General features: G+C 47.8%; 1 protein-coding gene across 2 annotated transcripts in view; it reads left to right on the plus strand.

The window, feature by feature from the left end:
* Positions 1-20,002, plus strand: part of LOC120994301 (vang-like protein 1) — a 71,388-nt gene that overhangs the window by 21,902 nt on the left and 29,484 nt on the right. The window contains exons 2-4 of one of the 2 annotated variants that reach the window (XM_040422763.1): positions 3,314-3,356; positions 4,893-5,001; positions 5,092-5,696. In XM_040422763.1, the coding sequence (XP_040278697.1) occupies positions 3,316-3,356; positions 4,893-5,001; positions 5,092-5,696 (755 nt within the window). In that variant the 5' untranslated portion in view covers positions 3,314-3,315. Of the gene's footprint in view, positions 1-3,313; positions 3,451-4,892; positions 5,002-5,091; positions 5,697-20,002 lie in introns of both variants that reach the window. The other variant, XM_040422762.1, reaches the window with a different exon arrangement.

Consider the following 20,002-nt stretch of genomic DNA (forward strand, 5'->3'; position numbering starts at 1 on the left):
GATACCTGCCGGTCTGATTTGACCAGTTGAAATTCTGATGATGCGTTCAGTCCCTTCACAAATTGGCCTCTGAACTTCCCACGTGGACTAGACACAGATAGAGGCCTCATCACATAACTGTGGATGTGTCTACGCGCAAGATTTATATTCTGAGTTTTACCTCAGGATCCAAGACCCCTGTTACAGCAGTGGGTGTGGAACCCCACGGTGTCAACCAACAGATTTGACTTTGGCTATTCCTAAGGGTGTTATTCTGGCTTTCCCTTTTGTTTTCACCCTTTAACCCCAATATAGTGATCTGGACTTCTCTGAAGAGAAACCACTAGGCCGGTACCTTCTAGGGTACTTTCTGTGTAGTTGACAGCTGACCCACAGGTCAGAGACACTATTCTGGAGCACCAAAATGTCAGGCATAATTGTAGTCATAGAGAAGCCAAGATCAGGACAGCCAGAGTACAAGCAATCTGTTAAACAGTTCAAGGTCAGGGCAGGCAGTAAAGGGTCATTATAGAGATCAGGCACAGATTGGATCAGGCAGCGGAAGGTCAGCATCCAGTAAACAGGCAGAAAGTTGGTACACTAGCAGACAAATGGATTCAGCACAGCTTTACAGGAGCTTAGCAAGCTATTGAACTTATTGCTAAGGCATCCTCCCCAAGGTAGCCACATCAATGGGACCTAGCCAGAACACAGGCCTCGGCCTAGCTGTAGGGACAGAGCAGAACCAGTCACCGGGAAGGGGAGGGCACGAGGCGGGCCGTCTCTGCCAGCATACAGAAACCCAGGACTGGTGAGTGGAACACTGCAGCCACGGGCCCCTGCTGTAACAGCATCAGGGTAAAGTGTTGTATCTAGGGGCACTCTTGTAGCTTCTTCTGGATTGGAAACACACAAGTCTGAAACTGCCCCAGCATCAGTTTTACCTCCAAAGGTCTTGCCTGACAGAGGTTCTACCTCAATGCTATGATGGAGATCCGAAGCTGTGTTTTGGTTTGCTTAACCAGTGCACTATTCATTTTGAACTGCAACCACATCTGTTTTCTTCTGACTGGGCCAGGGTGGGCTTTGTGATTTCACTCCTGTCTGGCAAGACCATTATGGGAGAGATCCTGAGACCAGTAACCTGAATGACTTCCTAGCAACCTTCTGCAGTCTTTGAGGAACCTGGATGTACCTCTTCTGCTGGCTCCTTTCTTTTACAGTTTTGCCAGGGTGGTCTGCCTGTTGGGCATTATGCCCTACAATTTCATACCCTTTCCTCTGTGGTAACCTGGAACAATCAAGGTTTAGTGGCAGCATTCTGGGAGGGTCTGTCAGCTCATATTAAGAATGGTTGATCGCTCTAGCTATCCGTATTGATCTCTGTTTCTGGGAACGTGCCAAAGAAGCAGTCTCTGAGAGAAGACCTCCTCTGTTGGTGCATTCTTTCCAGGAATCTCTGATTCCTCCGCCTTCCTTTCACCTGCAGCAGAAGTCATGCACATGGATAGACTCAAAGGGGGTCATCTATTAAGACTGGCGTTTTAGATGCTGGTCTTACTAAGCCCCTGCAACGGCGGTGGCCTCCACATAACTTCAGCGCATCCACCGCCAGTCTAAATGTAAATGTATGTAGGCACTATGTCTGTACTTTTTACTTGCAATCCGTAGCTCCCGAGCCTAGGGACCATAGGAGAGATGGCCCTAGGTGGAGAACAACGCTCTCTGAAGTTGACTTTACTCATAGATTTGTCTTACGGTGCTACGTAGCTTACTGTTTATGTCTTCTTAGACTGTCAATCAGCAGAAAACCTTGTGCATAAAGCCTTGGTGAACCAATAATTATAATCTATACCTATCCAGCTCCTGGAGAAGCCCTTGGTGTTGACCTCAGTCAATGGAAAGGCTTTCTCTGAGATCATCCAGTATTTTACTGAGCCCTTCAGATGGGCAGGCCCAATTCAGGGAAAATTTCCCTGGATGTTCTGCCTGTGTTTACCTGTCCACATCTGCTGGGACTGCCTACGGTGGCTACACAGGCCAATTCTCGACCGTAACTCTGGGCAGATTATTCATTGCGGTTCTGCCTGTGACTCCTAATGCCTGACTGCAGCCTGCCCAAAACCCACCTGTACGCCAATATCTGCAAGCTTCTGCATATGCCTTTTGAAATGATGTCTTTGTCTGGAAGAAGTCTGAAAACCTGTCTGTGCCTGAAACCCAAGCTTAGTCTGAACATGTTCCAGAAAAGCTTGACAGACATGTTATCCAAAAAAGATCTGTTGATCCTACCCCACCATGACTCCATGAGCTGAGCACCCTCATTCCTGACTCTATGAGCTGAGCACCCTCATTCCTGACTCCATGAGCTGAGCACCCTCATTCCTGACTCCATTAGCTGAGGAACTTTCAACACTAACTCAATAAACTGAGGACCACCATCCCCAAGTCCATGATCTGAGGACCTTAACCCTTACTCCATGAGTTGAGGACCTTTCAACACTGTACACCTTGAACTCATGTGCTGAGGATCTTGAGCATGATCTTCAGCACTCAAATACATGAGCTCAGGCATCTGATGACCTTCTTTCTTGACCCGATGAGCTGAGGACCTTCAGTCCTGATTGCAAAGAGCAAAGGACCAAGGAACCTTTAAAACTGACCCCATTGCCCCACTGGTTGAGGAACCTAAATTCTGATCCCATGAGCTGATGACCATTAGAAGACAGCTGTACTTTATAGGTTGAAAGAAGATTGAGTCGTGAGGTGTTATTAGTAGGTGGATGATGGAGAATACAGGTGAGACAGTGCAGCCTGAAACAGGTGGAAGTTCTCACAATCCACTGAGCTTATCCTTCAGGAATGTCTGGAATCTTCTCCTACTGTTAATATTTACTTTAGAAGGTGCAGATCCACTCTAATCACACTGCTCGCTTTGCACCAAAGCTGATGCTGGATATTATTATTGTTGTTTTTTGTGTTGCAAGTCTAAAGACAGAAGATTTTAGGGCAGTTGTTCCACACATGTATGTATTTATTATACTCCCTCATATAGCGCTGACATATTCCGCAGCACTGTACAGTCATTAGCATCTGGCTGTCCCCAGTGGAGCTCACAATCTAAGGTCCCTATCAGTAAGTCTTTGGAGTGTGGGAGGAAACTGGAGCACCCAGGGGAAACCCAGGCAAACACGGGAACATACAAACTCCATGCACCAGTGCTAACCACTGAGCCACCGTGCTGCAAGGCACCAGTGCTAACCACTGAGCCACCGTGCTGCCCAGTATGTATCACGTTCTTTGCACAGAAGCTGATTTGTGTTCTCTCTTACAGGAATGGAAGTCGGGCACATGCACAACAAGTATGGACGTGAGAGGTGGGCTACCCATCTGTCCTCAACCTGCTCTTCCTTCAGCAATCCACGTCATTTACTCCACTCTCCACCCACTTATTAGGAGACAGTTCAGAAAGTAAAGAACAGAAAGGAGGGATATGATCGAAACCTTTATATGTGATAAAGGGTTAAATGGGGTTCAGGAAGGGAAGTGTTTTCAGTAATACGCAAAACACAAGAATGGGGGGCACAACCCGAAATGAGTTAGAGAAGATCAGAAGCGAGTGTACACCTGTCTATAAGGAGTGAGTGTACAGTGACATGCACCCCTGGCCAAAATTACTGTTACTGTGAACAATTAATCAAGTGGAAGAGAAAAAAAGGCATAAAGTTAAAGAGGTTTTCCGAGATTTCCATACTGATAACCTATCCTCAGTATCTGATCGATGGAGATCCGACTACTGGGAACACCGCCAATCAGCTGTTTGAGAAGGCAGCGGCGGTCCTGTGAGCGTCCTTCTCTTTCCCAGGCCAAGTGAGGACACGGTCATGTTTCACGTGGCCTAGGAGCAGCTCAGCCCCACTCAAGTAAGTGGGGCTGTGATTGGTAAGCTACGAGAAGGCAGTGGTGCTCACAGGAGCTCCGGTGCCTTCTCAAAACAGCTGATGGGCGGGGGTCCTGGGTGTAGGACACCCACCGATCAGATACTGATGACCAGGGGATAGGTCATCAGTATAAAACTCCTGGAAAACCATTTTAACGATGACACATTCCCTTTGTATTTTAAGCAAAGACATTTTTTATTTTCATGTTTTACATTTTCAAAATAACAAAAAAAAGGAAAAGGGCCTGAAGCAAAACTTTGGGCCCCCTGCATGGTTAGTACCTAGTAGACCCCCTTTGGGAAGAATCATATTCAATTTGGTTAGCTCTTCACAGCAACTGTGACCAGGGGCGCCCAAACTTTTGCATGCCACTGTAAACCTGTCTATAGTGAGTGTAAAGCTGTCTAGGCAGACTAGATGACATATTTTCTCCTTTCATCTTCTGTCCTTTTATCTCTCTGCATCCAATCCAGCATACACCTTTTCTTTCAACAACCCTCTGTCCATCCATCCTCCCCATCTATCCTCTCACTATCCATCACCTTTCCAATAATACCTGCACCCTCCATGTCTCTTCATCCAATCCACTATACATGTCTTCTCCCACTCATCCCTCCAACCACCCCCCATCATACTAGCCTTCTGCCTGTCCCACCATGTATCCCATCCCATGTTTTTCACCTATCCATCCCTCCACACCTACTACCACACATCGATCTCTCCACACATGCTACCATTCATACATTCACCCACCACAACATTGATCCATGACTCTTCATCTATCCATCCCTCCACCCATACCACCATCCATCTATTCTTTTCCCCTCCTTCCGCCCATCCCCTCATCCATACAACCCACCATCTATCCACCCTTACGACCATCTGTCTGTCCATCCCTCCACTATTGCCACCATCGCAATGTACGTGGAATGATTTATCTAAAGTCTACCCTATGCTTTTATTTATATCCAGAGAAAGAAACCATGATGGCCACAAGTCTGTTACTATTGAAGAACCAACAAGTGAATGTCTGTCACCTGCTGAGGACTCTGGAAGAGGGGAAGAAGAGGACGAAGGCCAGGTGGGATCTTTATATCCAGTATCTAAAACTCTTCTTATCTATCTGCCCCTCTCCCACGTCTGTGTCTTTGATCTATCTTTCTGTCTTTAGGATGACAATTGGGGTGAGACGACGACAGCGTTGACCTCTGAACGGAGCGCGTCGCTGGAGGAGTTGGTCTGTAAAGAACAATCTCAGGAATCCCAGGGCAATAGACCTGACACTCGGACTATGGTGGGCTTCTACATGTTCTGTGTCCTGTGCGCTCTCACCATCCTCACCCCACCACTGTTCATCGTGCTGCCCCAGGTGCTGTGGGGGGCTGAGCTGGAGCCCTGTGGGGTCATCTGTGAAGGACTTTACATCTCGGTTGCCTTTAAGCTGCTGTTCATCATCCTGGGGTCTTGGGCTGTTTTCTTCCGGAGACCTTGTTGTGCTCTGCCGCGCCTGGTGGAGTTCCGAGCTCTGCTTCTTCTGCTGCTTAGCCTCTTCCTGCTCTCCTATTGGCTGTTCTACGTGGTGAGGATTCTGGGGCAGCAGGAGCGGAACCTCCTGAGCGTGGTCCAATATACGGTGTCACTAGTGGACGCCTTCATCTTCATTCACTACCTGGCAGTGGTTCTGCTGGAGATAAGACAGCTGCAGCCCTTCTACATCCTGAGGGTGGTGCGGAGCAGTGACGGGGAAGCCCGCTGCTACACTGTAGGGAGAGTCAGGTAAGTCCCATCACAAAGACCTCACTTACCTTGTAAATACTGGGCTTTACTTACTGTGTACTGAACCAGTAGTTCTATGGAATTATACAGTGTATGGCTAGAAGTATGTGCACCCCTGACCATCATGACTGTGTAACCTTCAGGACACCCCGCTCTAGAACCTCCTGCACATATGACAATCTCCACTATTCTGGAAAGGATTTTGGGGTGTCGGTGGGAATATCTGGATAGTAATAATTGGTGTATTTCACATGTGCTGTATATAGAGATCTCCATCTACTGGTTGTGTATATACGGTATGTAGTAGATATAATAACTGGTATATATCACATGTGCTGTATATACAGGGAGTGCAGAATTATTAGGCAAGTTGTATTTTTGAGGATTAATTTTATTATTGAACAACAACCATGTTCTCAATGAACCCAAAAAACTCATTAATATCAAAGCTGAATATTTTTGGAAGTAGTTTTTAGTTTGTTTTTAGTTTTAGCTATTTTAGGGGGATATCTGTGTGTGCAGGTGACTATTACTGTGCATAATTATTAGGCAACTTAACAAAAAACAAATATATACCCATTTCAATTATTTATTTTTACCAGTGAAACCAATATAACATCTCAACATTCACAAATATACATTTCTGACATTCAAAAACAAAACAAAATCAAATCAGTGACCAATATAGTGTCACAGCCAGACAGCTGAGAAGCGCTCACAGGAGCTTCTCAGATCCTCCTCCTTGAATTTCTTTGTTTTGGTTTAGTTTCTCATCTCGTTAGTCTATCTCAGCTGTCATGCAGTCAGACTGATCGCTACCCTTTAAGTTCCTCCCCATAATGCAGTAGTGTGCGGCTGATACAACTTCCTGGAGTGTGTGTGCATGCTGTTCCCAGTTCCCAGTCCTCAGTCGTCTGCAGATAAGTGCTGTTTATGTATTTATGTTTTTGTATTTTCTGGATCCAGGTGACCCTGACTCCCTCCGTGTCAGTGTAGGGAGCCGGTGGTCGTGTCCCTTCACTATTGTAGGGTCTTCAGGTAATAGATAGCCGAGGAACGTGGATATGCGGCCATCCACCTTTGGGGTGTTCGCATAGGCTGAGCAGTGAGGGAGAGCGGCAGCTCTATTGCAGGGGTCTCCCTTTGTTCCTTAGTTGTGGATCCAGAGAGACATTGTTTATATGGTTTTGTCTTGTTTCCTGTACACCATCCGTGACATTATAAGCCGCCAAAACAGTCTCAAGCATGGATCCGGTTTCACTTTTGGCTGAACGCCTCCAGGGTCTTTCATTGGAGGTAGCTGATCTCCGTAGGATTTTTTCTCAGTTTCAAGTGACCGGTTCAGCTTGCGTTCATGGAGTTTGTGCTGAGCCCAAGGTCTCGCTCCTGGATACGTTCTCTGGGGGTAGTGAGAATTTTGTGCGTTTTAAAGAGGCTTGCAAACTCCATTTTCGCCTTCTTCCCCATTCTTCTGGTGATGAAGAACGGAGGGTGGGGATCATTGTATCGCTGCTCAGGGGTAACGCTCAGTCTTGGGCCTTTTCGCTACCGGAGGGGGCACGGCCCCTCCGCTCAGTGGATGAATTCTTTTTAGCCCTGGGTCAGATATATGATGATCCGGATCGTATTGCTCTGGCTGAGTCTAGACTACGTCTGTTATGCCAGGGTAAACAATCCGCAGAGATATACTGCTCCGAATTTCGGAGATGGGCAGCTGATACTGGTTGGAATGATGCTGCACTCCTAAGTCAATTTTGCCATGGTCTTTCAGAGGGATTGAAAGATGCATTTGCCTTTCATGAGAGGCCTATCTCCTTGGACTCTGCTATGTCTCAGGCCGTTCGTATTGACAGGCGTCTTAGAGAGAGACGAGAGATCTCTCCTTCCTGTCCTACTCAGTCTCGGAACAGTGCAGCGGTCTCATTCTGTGCGCAGGAGTCTCAGTCGCTGTCAGCCCCTTCTGAGCAGGAGCCCATGCAGCTGGGGTTGATTGCCTCTGACAATAGAAGATTCAGCCCGCATGGGAGGGTTTGTTTTTGTTGTGGAGGTATAAATCATTTGGCAAATGTTTGTCCCTCAAGGAGATTCAGGCAGTTTTCTGGGAGTAATAAAGAGACAAAAAGGAAAAAATCTCTTAAAAATGTTCCGTCTGTTACTATTGGCAGGGTTGAGGCGGAAATTGAAGGTTTTCCGTTTGCTTGTAGTTCCTGTTTTGTCCTGCCTGCTAGGGTGGCGCTAGAGAGCAAGAGCATTTTTTGTGAGATTTTTGTGGATAGTGGAGCAGCTGTCAACCTCATTGATAATCAATTTGCAATAACTCATGGTTTCCAGGTATGTACTTTGGGAAGGGATATTCCTGTTTTTGCTATTGATTCAGCTCCACTTTCTCAGAAATCATTAAAGGGCATAGTTCACAATATCCGTTTAATTGTGAGTGATGCTCATGTTGAGGATGTGTCATGTTTCGTCCTTAGCGGTTTGCCTACTCCTCTAGTGTTGGGGCTACCCTGGCTCACTAAACATAACCCCACCATTGATTGGTGTCATGGTCTTACCTTCTTGCTGTTCTCCTTCGTTTGACATGTGCTGGCGGCCATCTTGGTTTCTGGGTTTCTTGTAGCCTTCCACCCTGCGGCTCCTCCTTCCCACTGAGAGGAGCTGGATGCCTAGCTCATATATATAGGAGGTCTGTGGCTTCAGTTCCTTGCTTGGTCCTCTTGTGTTCACATGCTTCTAAGACTGCTGCTGCTTCTGGTTCCTGATCCTGGCTTCGTCTGACTACCCTGCTGGTTCCTGATCCTGGCTTCGTCTGACTACCCTGCAGGTTCCTGATCCTGGCTTCGTCTGACTACCCTTCTGGTTCCTGACCTCTGGCTTCGCAAAGACTCTGCTCGGTTTCACCATCCGTTTGGACTTTTGCTTTACAGCTTTTATTTTCAATAAAGCCTTCTTATTTTCACTTATCTCTTGTTGTACGTCTGGTTCATGGTTCCGTGACATTAGGACCAAGCCATGAATTCTGACGGTACAGGGCCATCCTCGCTACCCACGCTGGTTGCCAGACTTGATCAGCAGGATCACCTGTTGGGTCGGTTCGCTGTGGCGTTGCAAACCCTGCTTGAACGCACGGCTCATTTCGCTCCCGTTGCCGATGGGTCGGTTGTCGCTCCTGGGCTCGCTCCTACTGCCGCTCCGGTTGTTGCGCCAGAGTCTACCCCGACACCTGTTGTTGCGCCTGCGGTGTTTCGGGGTATGACCGGTTCTGCCCCTCTTCCACAGCGCTTTGGGGGAGAGCCAACTCAGTGCCGAGGTTTCCTTAACCAGGTGGGCATTTATTTCGAGTTGCTGCCACATGCCTTTCCCACTGAGAGATCAAAGGTTGGCTTCTTGATCTCGCTGCTCTCGGACAAGGCCTTGGCCTGGGCCAGCCCTTTATGGGAGAACAACAATCCGGTGGTTGCCGAGTTTTCCGGTTTTGTTGCTTCTCTTCGGAAGGTATTCGATGTGCCGGCTCGTGCTGCCTCTGCTGCGAAGCTCCTTATGTCCATCAGACAGGGTTCACGATCCGTAGCTGAATACGCCATTGAGTTTCGTACCCTGGCAGCAGAGGTGGGCTGGAATAATGAGGCTCTGGTCGCTGCTTTCTCTCATGGTCTCTCGGATGCCTTGAAGGATGAGGTTGCAGCTAAGGACCTACCAGTTGAGCTCGAGTCTCTTATTTCTTTCCTGATTTTGATTGACACCAGACTCAGGGAGAGACCTTCCTTTAAGGAGAACCTGCGGAGGTCTTCTAACAGATTGGTGCCTACGTTTGCTGTCCCACCCATGCCTCCCTCTCCTCCCACGCCTCCTGGGGATGACTTGTCTGGGGGTGAACCCATGCAGCTGGGGTTTGCTCGCCTGTCCGAGGGGGAGAGGGCACTCCGGAGACGCGAGGGCCGATGCATGTACTGTGGTCTCGGTGGGCATTTTCGGTTGGCATGTCCGAACCGTCCGGGAAAACGCTCGTACCTGAGATCCTGTCGGGGGCAGATCTTGGGTGGAGTCTCCTCGTCCCCGGTTTCCCGTGTTGACAAACCACTGATCACTGTTGTCCTCTCCTGGGTCGGGGGCTCGGTGACGACCCAGGCGTTGGTGGACTCTGGTGCTGGTGGTTTGTTCATTGATAGTGTGTTCGCTGCCGCCAATTCCATTCCTCTGCAGGCTCGAGGTTCCCCACTGGCTCTTGAGGCGATAGACGGCAGACCCCTTCTGCCGCCACACGTGACTCATGAGACCCTTCCAGTGGGGATAGCCATTGGTGCCGTTCACAGAGAGTCGGTCTGCCTCCAGGTTATTTCGTCTCCACACTACTCGGTGGTCTTGGGGTACCCCTGGCTCCAGAAGCATAATCCGACTTTCGATTGGAGATCGGTCGAGATCCTCTCGTGGTCACCGCAGTGTGGGGCTAGTTGCATCCATGGGTCTGTCAAGTTGCTGTGTACTTCCTCGGACTCTCTGTTGCCTCCTGAATACGAGGAGTACCGGGATGTATTCGATAAGGTGCGCGCGGTTGCCCTACCTCCGCACCGCCCATACGATTGTGCCATAGAGTTACAATCTGGTGCCGTTCCTCCTCGTGGCAAAGTCTATCCACTGTCGGTAGCGGAGAATGAGGCCATGGAGGAGTACGTGAGGGAGGCGCTTTCACGCGGACACATTCGCAAATCTTCGTCCCCGGCAGGGGCTGGATTTTTCTTTGTGAAAAAGAAGGGCGGTGAGTTGAGGCCTTGCATCGATTACAGGGGTCTCAATCGCATCACGATCAAGAACGCTTACCCGATACCCTTGATTTCCGAGCTGTTCGATCGCCTTAAAGGGGCCACGGTCTTTACCAAACTCGACCCGAGGGCGGCATATAACCTGGTAAGGATCAAGGCGGGCGATGAGTGGAAGACCGCGTTTAACACCAGGACCGGTCATTACGAATCCTTGGTTATGCCCTTTGGGTTGTGCAATGCGCCCGCAGTCTTTCAGGAATTCATCAACGATGTTTTCCGTGACCTGTTGCAGCAGTGTGTGGTGGTCTATTTGGATGACATCTTGGTATATTCTGAATCCATGGAGGCCCACATTCTGGATGTCAGACGAGTGTTGCAACGGTTACGAGAGAACAAGCTGTTCGGTAAGCTTGAGAAATGCGAATTTCACCGATCCCAGGTAACCTTCTTAGGTTACATCATTTCCGCTGAGGGGTTCTCCATGGATCCTGAGAAGGTTTCGGCTGTCTTACAGTGGCCCCAGCCCAGTGGTCTTCGTTCCCTGCAGCGCTTTTTGGGCTTCGCCAATTATTATCGGAAGTTCATCAGGGACTTTTCCATGCTGGCCAAGCCTCTCACGGATCTGACCAGGAAGGGCAGTAATTCCCAGGTCTGGCCGCTCGAGGCCATCCGAGATTTTGAGGCCCTAAAGTCCGCCTTTGTGTCGGCTCCGATTCTGTCGCATCCCAACCCTGGGTTGCCCTTTGTCCTCGAGGTGGACGCGTCTGAGACGGGAGTAGGCGCCCTTCTGTCTCAGCGTAGAACACCAGAGGGTCCTCTGCTTCCTTGTGGGTTTTACTCCCGGAAACTGTCTTCCGCGGAGTGCAACTATCAGATTGGTGACAGGGAGTTATTGGCCATCGTGCAGGCCCTTAAAGAATGGAGGCACTTGCTCGAGGGTTCGGTGGTTCCGGTTCTCATCCTGACGGACCACAAGAATCTGACCTACCTTTCTGAGGCCAAGAGATTGACACCACGTCAGGCCAGATGGGCTCTGTTCTTGTCACGTTTTAATTACGTGGTCTCCTACCTACCCGGTTCCAAGAACATCAGGGCGGATGCCTTATCACGGCAGTACTCCGAGCTGTCCAGGGAGGAGTCGATTCCGACTTCGGTCATACCTCCGAATCAGATCCTGGCCGCCATTCGCACCAGCCTGACCTCTCCCCTGGGTGAGCAGATTTTGGCGGCTAAATCTGGTGCTCCCTCTGGGAGACCCAACGGCAGATGTTTTGTGCCTGAGGAGTTGCGCACTCGGTTGTTGCGAACCTACCATAACTCCAAGACCGCGGGGCATCCTGGAAAGAATCAGCTGTCCTGGGCTGTTTCACGTCTGTTCTGGTGGCCTTCCCTACGTTCCGACATCGCCGCATATGTAGCGGCATGCTCCGTTTGTGCCCAGAGTAAGTCCCCTCGGCACCTTCCGTTGGGCCTTCTGCAACCCATAGCCACCGGGGAGCGCCCATGGTCACACCTGGGGATGGATTTCATTGTGGACCTCCCTGCATCCCGAGGCCATACGGTCATTCTCATGATTGTGGATCGGTTTTCCAAAATGTGCCACTGTGTTCCTCTCAAGAAGTTACCCTCTGCACAAGAGTTGGCCACGATTTTTGCCAGGGAGGTCTTCCGGTTGCACGGTTTGCCCAAGGAGATTGTGTCGGATCGGGGGAGTCAGTTTGTGTCCAGGTTCTGGCGCGCCTTTTGCTCCCAGTTGGGGATTCATCTCTCCTTCTCCTCGGCCTACCACCCTCAGTCCAATGGGGCCGCAGAACGATCCAATCAGGCCTTGGAGCAATTCCTTCGTTGCTATGTCTCCGATCACCAAGACAATTGGGTTGACCTCCTGCCTTGGGCTGAGTTTGCCAGGAACACGGCGGTGAACTCTTCCTCTGGGACGTCTCCCTTCATGGCCAATTATGGGTTCCAACCTGCCGTGTTACCGGAGGTATTCTCTCCCCAGGATATTCCGGCTGTGGAGGATCACCTTTCCGTCCTACGTGCTTCTTGGGTACAGATCCAGAAGTCCCTTGAGGTCTCTGCGCAGCGCCAGAGACTCCAGGCTGATCGCAGACGAGCGCCTGCTCCTTCCTACCAGGTCGGAGACCGTGTATGGTTGTCCACCCGCAACCTCAACCTTCGAGTGCCCACTCCCAAGCTGGCGCCTCGCTTTGTTGGTCCCTTCCGAGTGCTTCGCAGGGTAAACCCGGTAGCCTATGCCCTTGCGCTTCCTCCTGGCATGCGGATCTCCAACGTGTTTCATGTCTCCCTGTTGAAGCCACTGGTGTGTAATCGTTTCACTTCCTCGGTTCCTCGGCCTCGTCCGGTCCAAGTGGGCAATCGTGAGGAATATGAGGTGAGCAATATCCTGGACTCACGCCTGGTCCGCGGTCGGTTGCAGTTTTTGGTCCATTGGCGTGGTTATGGTCCAGAGGAGCGTTCCTGGGTTCCCTCCGCAGATGTCCATGCTCCTGCCTTGCTCCGAGCCTTCCACGCACGCTTCCCTCAGAAACCGTTTTGTGCTCCGCAGAGGAGGGGCCCTTGAGGGGGAGGTACTGTCATGGTCTTACCTTCTTGCTGTTCTCCTTCGTTTGACATGTGCTGGCGGCCATCTTGGTTTCTGGGTTTCTTGTAGCCTTCCACCCTGCGGCTCCTCCTTCCCACTGAGAGGAGCTGGATGCCTAGCTCATATATATAGGAGGTCTGTGGCTTCAGTTCCTTGCTTGGTCCTCTTGTGTTCACATGCTTCTAAGACTGCTGCTGCTTCTGGTTCCTGATCCTGGCTTCGTCTGACTACCCTGCTGGTTCCTGATCCTGGCTTCGTCTGACTACCCTGCTGGTTCCTGATCCTGGCTTCGTCTGACTACCCTTCTGGTTCCTGACCTCTGGCTTCGCAAAGACTCTGCTCGGTTTCACCATCCGTTTGGACTTTTGCTTTACAGCTTTTATTTTCAATAAAGCCTTCTTATTTTCACTTATCTCTTGATGTACGTCTGGTTCATGGTTCCGTGACAATTGGCAAGCGAGGCAAATAAATGGTTGGAGTAACTTTTGCAGAGAGAATTGCCTCACGACATCTGTTTCTGAGGTTTCTACTAAGACTGTACCACCTTTCCTCTCTGAATTTTTGGATGTCTTCTCTGAGAGTGGAGTTCAGGGTTTACCTCCGCACAGGCAGTATGATTGCCCTATTAATCTCATCCCAGGCGCCAAGCTGCCTAAATCTCGTTTATACAATCTCTCCCAACCTGAGAGGGTCGCTATGCGTGCTTATATCTCTGAGAGTCTGAGAAAAGGACACATACGACCCTCGAAGTCACCTGTTGCCGCTGGTTTTTTCTTTGTTAAGAAAAAAGATGGTTCTTTAAGACCTTGTCTGGATTTCAGGGAGCTGAACAGTATCACTATTCGTGATCCTTATCCGCTTCCTCTGATCCCGGACCTGTTTAACCAGGTTGTTGGGGCTAAAGTCTTTTCCAAATTAGACCTAAGAGGGGCATACAACCTGGTTAGGGTCAGAGAAGGAGACGAATGGAAGACGGCTTTCAATACCCCTGAGGGCCATTTTGAGAATTTGGTTATGCCTTTTGGTTTGATGAATGCCCCAGCCGTTTTTCAGCATTTCGTCAACAGCATTTTTTATCATTTAATGGGGAAATTTGTATTAGTGTATTTGGATGACATTTAGATTTTTTCTCCTGATTTCAAGACTCATAAGGAACACTTACGTCAGGTCTTGCTCATCCTGCGGGAGAATAAATTATACGCGAAACTGGAAAAATGTGTGTTTGCGGTTCCAGAAATCCAATTTCTGGGGTTTCTTGTCTCCGCTTCTGGTTTTCGCATGGACCCCGAGAAGGTCCGCGCTGTGCTTGAGTGGGAGCTTCCTGAGAACCAGAAGGCGCTGATGCGTTTTTTGGGCTTTGCCAATTATTACAGGAAATTTATTTTGAATTATTCCTCTGTTGTTAAACCACTCACTGATATGACCAGAAAGGGGGTAGATTTTTCTTCCTGGTCGGTAGAGGCGCGTAAGGCCTTTTCTAATATCAAGGAGAGTTTTGCTTCCGCTCCCATCCTGGTACAACCTTCATAGTTGAGGTTGATGCTTCTGAGGTAGGGGTGGGTGCGGTCTTGTCTCAGGGTTCCTCTCCTGCCAAATGGCAACCGTGTGCCTTTTTCTCAAAGAAACTCTCCTCCGCAGAGAGAAATTATGATGTGGGAGATAGGGAATTGTTGGCCATCAAGTTGGCTTTTGAGGAATGGCGCCATTGGCTAGAGGGAGCCAGACACCCTATTACCGTGTTTACTGACCATAAAAATCTGGCCTACTTGGAGTCAGCCAAGCGTCTGAACCCGAGACAGGCCAGATGGTCTTTGTTCTTTTCAAGGTTTAATTTTGTTGTTACGTTCCGCCCTGGGGTTAAGAATGTGAAGGCAGATGCCCTGTCACGTTGTTTTCCAGGAGGTGGGAATTTTGAAGACCCGGGTCCCATTTTGGCTGAAGGTGTGGTGGTCTCTGCTCTTTTTCCTGAATTGGAGGCAGAGGTGCAGGCAGCCCAGTCAGAAGCTCCTGATCTTTGTCCTCCTGGGAGGTTGTTTGTGCCTCTCGCTTTGAGACACAAGATTTTTAAAGAACACCACGACACGGTCCTTGCTGGGCACTCGGGGGCAAGAGCCACACTGGATCTCATCGCTCGGAGATTCTGGTGGCCTGCGCTTCGTAAGTCGGTTGAGGGTTTTGTGGCAGCTTGCGAGACTTGCGCTCGTGCCAAGGTCCCTCATTCACGGCCATCAGGTCCTCTCCTTCCTTTGCCCATTCCTTCCCGTCCTTGGACACATCTGTCCATGGACTTCATAACGGACTTGCCTCGTTCCTCGTGGAAGTCTGTGATTCTGGTGGTGGTGGACCGTTTTAGCAAAATGGTGCATTTTATCCCTTTCCCTGGTTTGCCCAATGCTAAGACGCTGGCGCAGGCATTTATTGACCACATTGTCAAATTGCATGGGATTCCTTCAGACATAGTCTCTGATAGGGGCACGCAGTTTGTTTCCAGATTCTGGAAGGCTTTCTGTTCTCGCTTGGGGGTTCGGTTGTCATTCTCTTCTGCTTTCCATCCGCAGTCGAATGGCCAGACAGAGCGCGTCAATCAGAATCTGGAGACATATCTGCGCTGTTTTGTGGCGGAGAATCAGGAGGATTGGTGTTTTTTTTTGTCCCTTGCTGAGTTTGCTTTAAATAACCGTCGTCAGGAGTCCTCTGATAAGTCACCATTTTTTGGTGCATATGGGTTCCATCCGCAGTTTGGGACCTTCTCGGGAGAGGGCTCTTCTGGTTTGCCTGATGAGGACAGATTCTCCTCGTCTTTGTCATCTATTTGCAAAAGATTCAGGATAATCTAAAGAGCATGAGTGAGAGATATAAGCGTGTGGCGGATAAGAGACGTGTGCCTGGTCCGGACTTGAATGTTGGTGATCTGGTGTGGTTGTCTACCAAGAATATCAAATTGAAGGTTCCCTCCTGGAAGTTGGGTCCTAGGTTTATTGGGCCTTACAAGATCCTGTCTGTCATCAATCCTGTTGCCTACCGTCTTGATCTTCCTCAGACTTGGAAGATCCATAATGTTTTTCATAAGTCCTTATTGAAACCTTATGTTCAACCTATTGTACCCTCGCCTTTGCCTCCTCCTCCGATTATGGTTGATGGAAATCTTGAATTTCAGGTCTCTAGGATTGTGGATTCTCGTCTTGTCCGCGGTTCCCTCCAGTACCTCGTTCATTGGGAGGGTTATGGTCCTGAGGAGAGGATGTGGGTCCCAGTGACGGACATTAAGGCCTCTCGTCTCATCAGGGCTTTCCATAGGTCCCATCCTGAGAAGGTGGGCCCTGAGTGTCCGGAGTCCACTCCTAGAGGGAGGGGTACTGTCACAGCCAGACAGCTGAGAAGCGCTCACAGGAGCTTCTCAGATCCTCCTCCTTGAATTTCTTTGTTTTGGTTTAGTTTCTCATCTCGTTAGTCTATCTCAGCTGTCATGCAGTCAGACTGATCGCTACCCTTTAAGTTCCTCCCCATAATGCAGTAGTGTGCGGCTGATACAACTTCCTGGAGTGTGTGTGCATGCTGTTCCCAGTTCCCAGTTCCCAGTCCTCAGTCGTCAGTCGTCTGCAGATAAGTGCTGTTTATGTATTTATGTTTTTGTCTTTTCTGGATCCAGGTGACCCTGACTCCCTCCGTGTCAGTGTAGGGAGCCGGTGGTCGTGTCCCTTCACTATTGTAGGGTCTTCAGGTAATAGATAGCCGAGGAACGTGGATATGCGGCCATCCACCTTTGGGGTGTTCGCATAGGCTGAGCAGTGAGGGAGAGCGGCAGGTCTATTGCAGGGGTCTCCCTTTGTTCCTTAGTTGTGGATCCAGAGAGACATTGTTTATATGGTTTTGTCTTGTTTCCTGTACACCATCCGTGACATATAGCCACCTTTCTTTGCAAGGACACTCAAAAGCCTGCCATCCATGGATTCTGTCAGTGTTTTGATCTGTTCACCATCAACATTGCGTGCAGCAGCAACCACAGCCTCCCAGACACTGTTCAGAGAGGTGTACTGTTTTCCCTCCTTGTAAATCTCACATTTGATGATGGACCACAGGTTCTCAATGGGGTTCAGATCAGGTGAACAAGGAGGCCATGTCATTAGATTTTCTTCTTTTATACCCTTTCTTGCCAGCCACGCTGTGGAGTACTTGGACGCGTGTGATGGAGCATTGTCCTGCATGAAAATCATGTTTTTCTTGAAGGATGCAGACTTCTTCCTGTACCACTGCTTGAAGAAGGTGTCTTCCAGAAACTGGCAGTAGGACTGGGAGTTGAGCTTGACTCCATCCTCAACCCGAAAAGGCCCCACAAGCTCATCTTTGATGATACCAGCCCAAACCAGTACTCCACCTCCACCTTGCTGGCGTCTGAGTCGGACTGGAGCTCTCTGCCCTTTACCAATCCAGCCACGGGCCCATCCATCTGGCCCATCAAGACTCACTCTCATTTCATCAGTCCATAAAACCTTAGAAAAATCAATCTTGAGATATTTCTTGGCCCAGTCTTGACGTTTCAGCTTGTGTGTCTTGTTCAGTGGTGGTCGTCTTTCAGCATTTCTTACCTTGGCCATGTCTCTGAGTATTGCACACCTTGTGCTTTTGGGCACTCCAGTGATGTTGCAGCTCTGAAATATGGCCAAACTGGTGGCAAGTGGCATCTTGGCAGCTGCACGCTTGACTTTTCTCAGTTCATGGGCAGTTATTTTGCGCCTTGGTTTTTCCACACGCTTCTTGCGACCCTGTTGACTATTTTGAATGAAACGCTTGATTGTTCGATGATCACGCTTCAGAGGCTTTGCAATTTTAAGAGTGCTGCATCCCTCTGCAAGATATCTCACTATTTTTGACTTTTCTGAGCCTGTCAAGTCCTTCTTTTGACCCATTTTGCCAAAGGAAAGGAAGTTGCCTAATAATTATGCACACCTGATATAGGGTGTTGATGTCATTAGACCACACCCCTTCTCATTACAGAGATGCACATCACCTAATATGCTTAATTGGTAGTAGGCTTTCGAGCCTATACAGCTTGGAGTAAGACAACATGCATAAAGAGGATGATGTGGTCAAAATACTCATTTGCCTAATAATTCTGCACGCAGTGTAGAGGTGTTATCTACTGGTTGTGTATATACGGTATTTAGTAGATATAATAACTGGTATATATCACATGTGCTGTATATAGAGATCTCCATCTACTGGTTGTGTATATACGTTATGTAGTAGATATAATAACTGGTATATATCACATGTGCTGTATATAGAGATCTCCATCTACTGGTTGTGTATATACGGTATGTAGTAGATATAATAACTAGTATATATCACATGTGCTGTATATAGAGGTGTCATCTACTGGTTGTGTATATACGGTATGTAGTAGATATAATAACTGGTATATATCACATGTGCTGTATATAGAGGTGTCATCTACTGGTTGTGTATATACGTTATGTAGTAGATATAATAACTAGTATTTATTATATCTACTACATACCGTATACACACAACCAGTAGATGGCGATCTCTATATACAGCACATGTGATATATACCAGTTATTATATCTACTACATACCGTATATACACAACCAGTAGATGACACCTCTATATACAGCACATGTGATATATACCAGTTATTATATTTACTACATACCGTATATACACAACCAGTAGATGGCGATCTCTATATACAGCACATGCGATATATACCAGTTATTATATCTACTACATACCGTATATACACAACCAGTAGATGACACCTCTATATACAGCACATGCGATATATACCAGTTATTATATCTACTACATACCGTATATACACAACCAGTAGATGACACCTCTATATACAGCACATGTGATATATACCAGTTATTATATCTACTACATACCGTATACACACAACCAGTAGATGGAGATCTCTATATACAGCACATGTGATATATACCAGTTATTATATCTACTACATACCGTATACACACAACCAGTAGATGGAGATCTCTATATACAGCACATGTGATATATATACCAGTTATTATATCTACTACATACCGTATATACACAACCAGTAGATGACACCTCTATATACAGCACATGTGATATATACCAGTTATTATATCTACTACATACCGTATACACACAACCAGTAGATGGAGATCTCTATATACAGCACATGTGATATATACCAGTTATTATATCTACTACATACCGTATACACACAACCAGTAGATGGCGATCTCTATATACAGCACATGTGATATATACCAGTTATTATATCTACTACATACCGTATATACACAACCAGTAGATGACACCTCTATATACAGCACATGTGATATATACCAGTTATTATATCTACTACATACCGTATATACACAACCAGTAGATGACACCTCTATATACAGCACATGTGATATATACCAGTTATTATATCTACTACATACCGTATACACACAACCAGTAGATGGCGATCTCTATATACAGCACATGTGATATATACCAGTTATTATATCTACTACATACCGTATACACACAACCAGTAGATGACATCTCTATATACAGCACATGTGATATATACTAGTTATTATATTTACTACATACCGTATACACACAACCAGTAGATGACATCTCTATATACAGCACATGTGATATATACTAGTTATTATATTTACTACATACTGTATATACACAACCAGTAGATGGAGATCTCTATATACAGCACATGTGATATATATACCAGTTATTATATCTACTACATACCGTATATACACAACCAGTAGATGACACCTCTATATACAGCACATGTGATATATACCAGTTATTATATCTACTACATACCGTATACACACAACCAGTAGATGGAGATCTCTATATACAGCACATGTGATATATACCAGTTATTATATCTACTACATACCGTATA

The sequence above is a fragment of the Bufo bufo genome, chromosome 3 (genome assembly GCF_905171765.1).
Source record: "Bufo bufo chromosome 3, aBufBuf1.1, whole genome shotgun sequence".
Taxonomy (NCBI): Eukaryota; Metazoa; Chordata; class Amphibia; order Anura; family Bufonidae; genus Bufo; species Bufo bufo.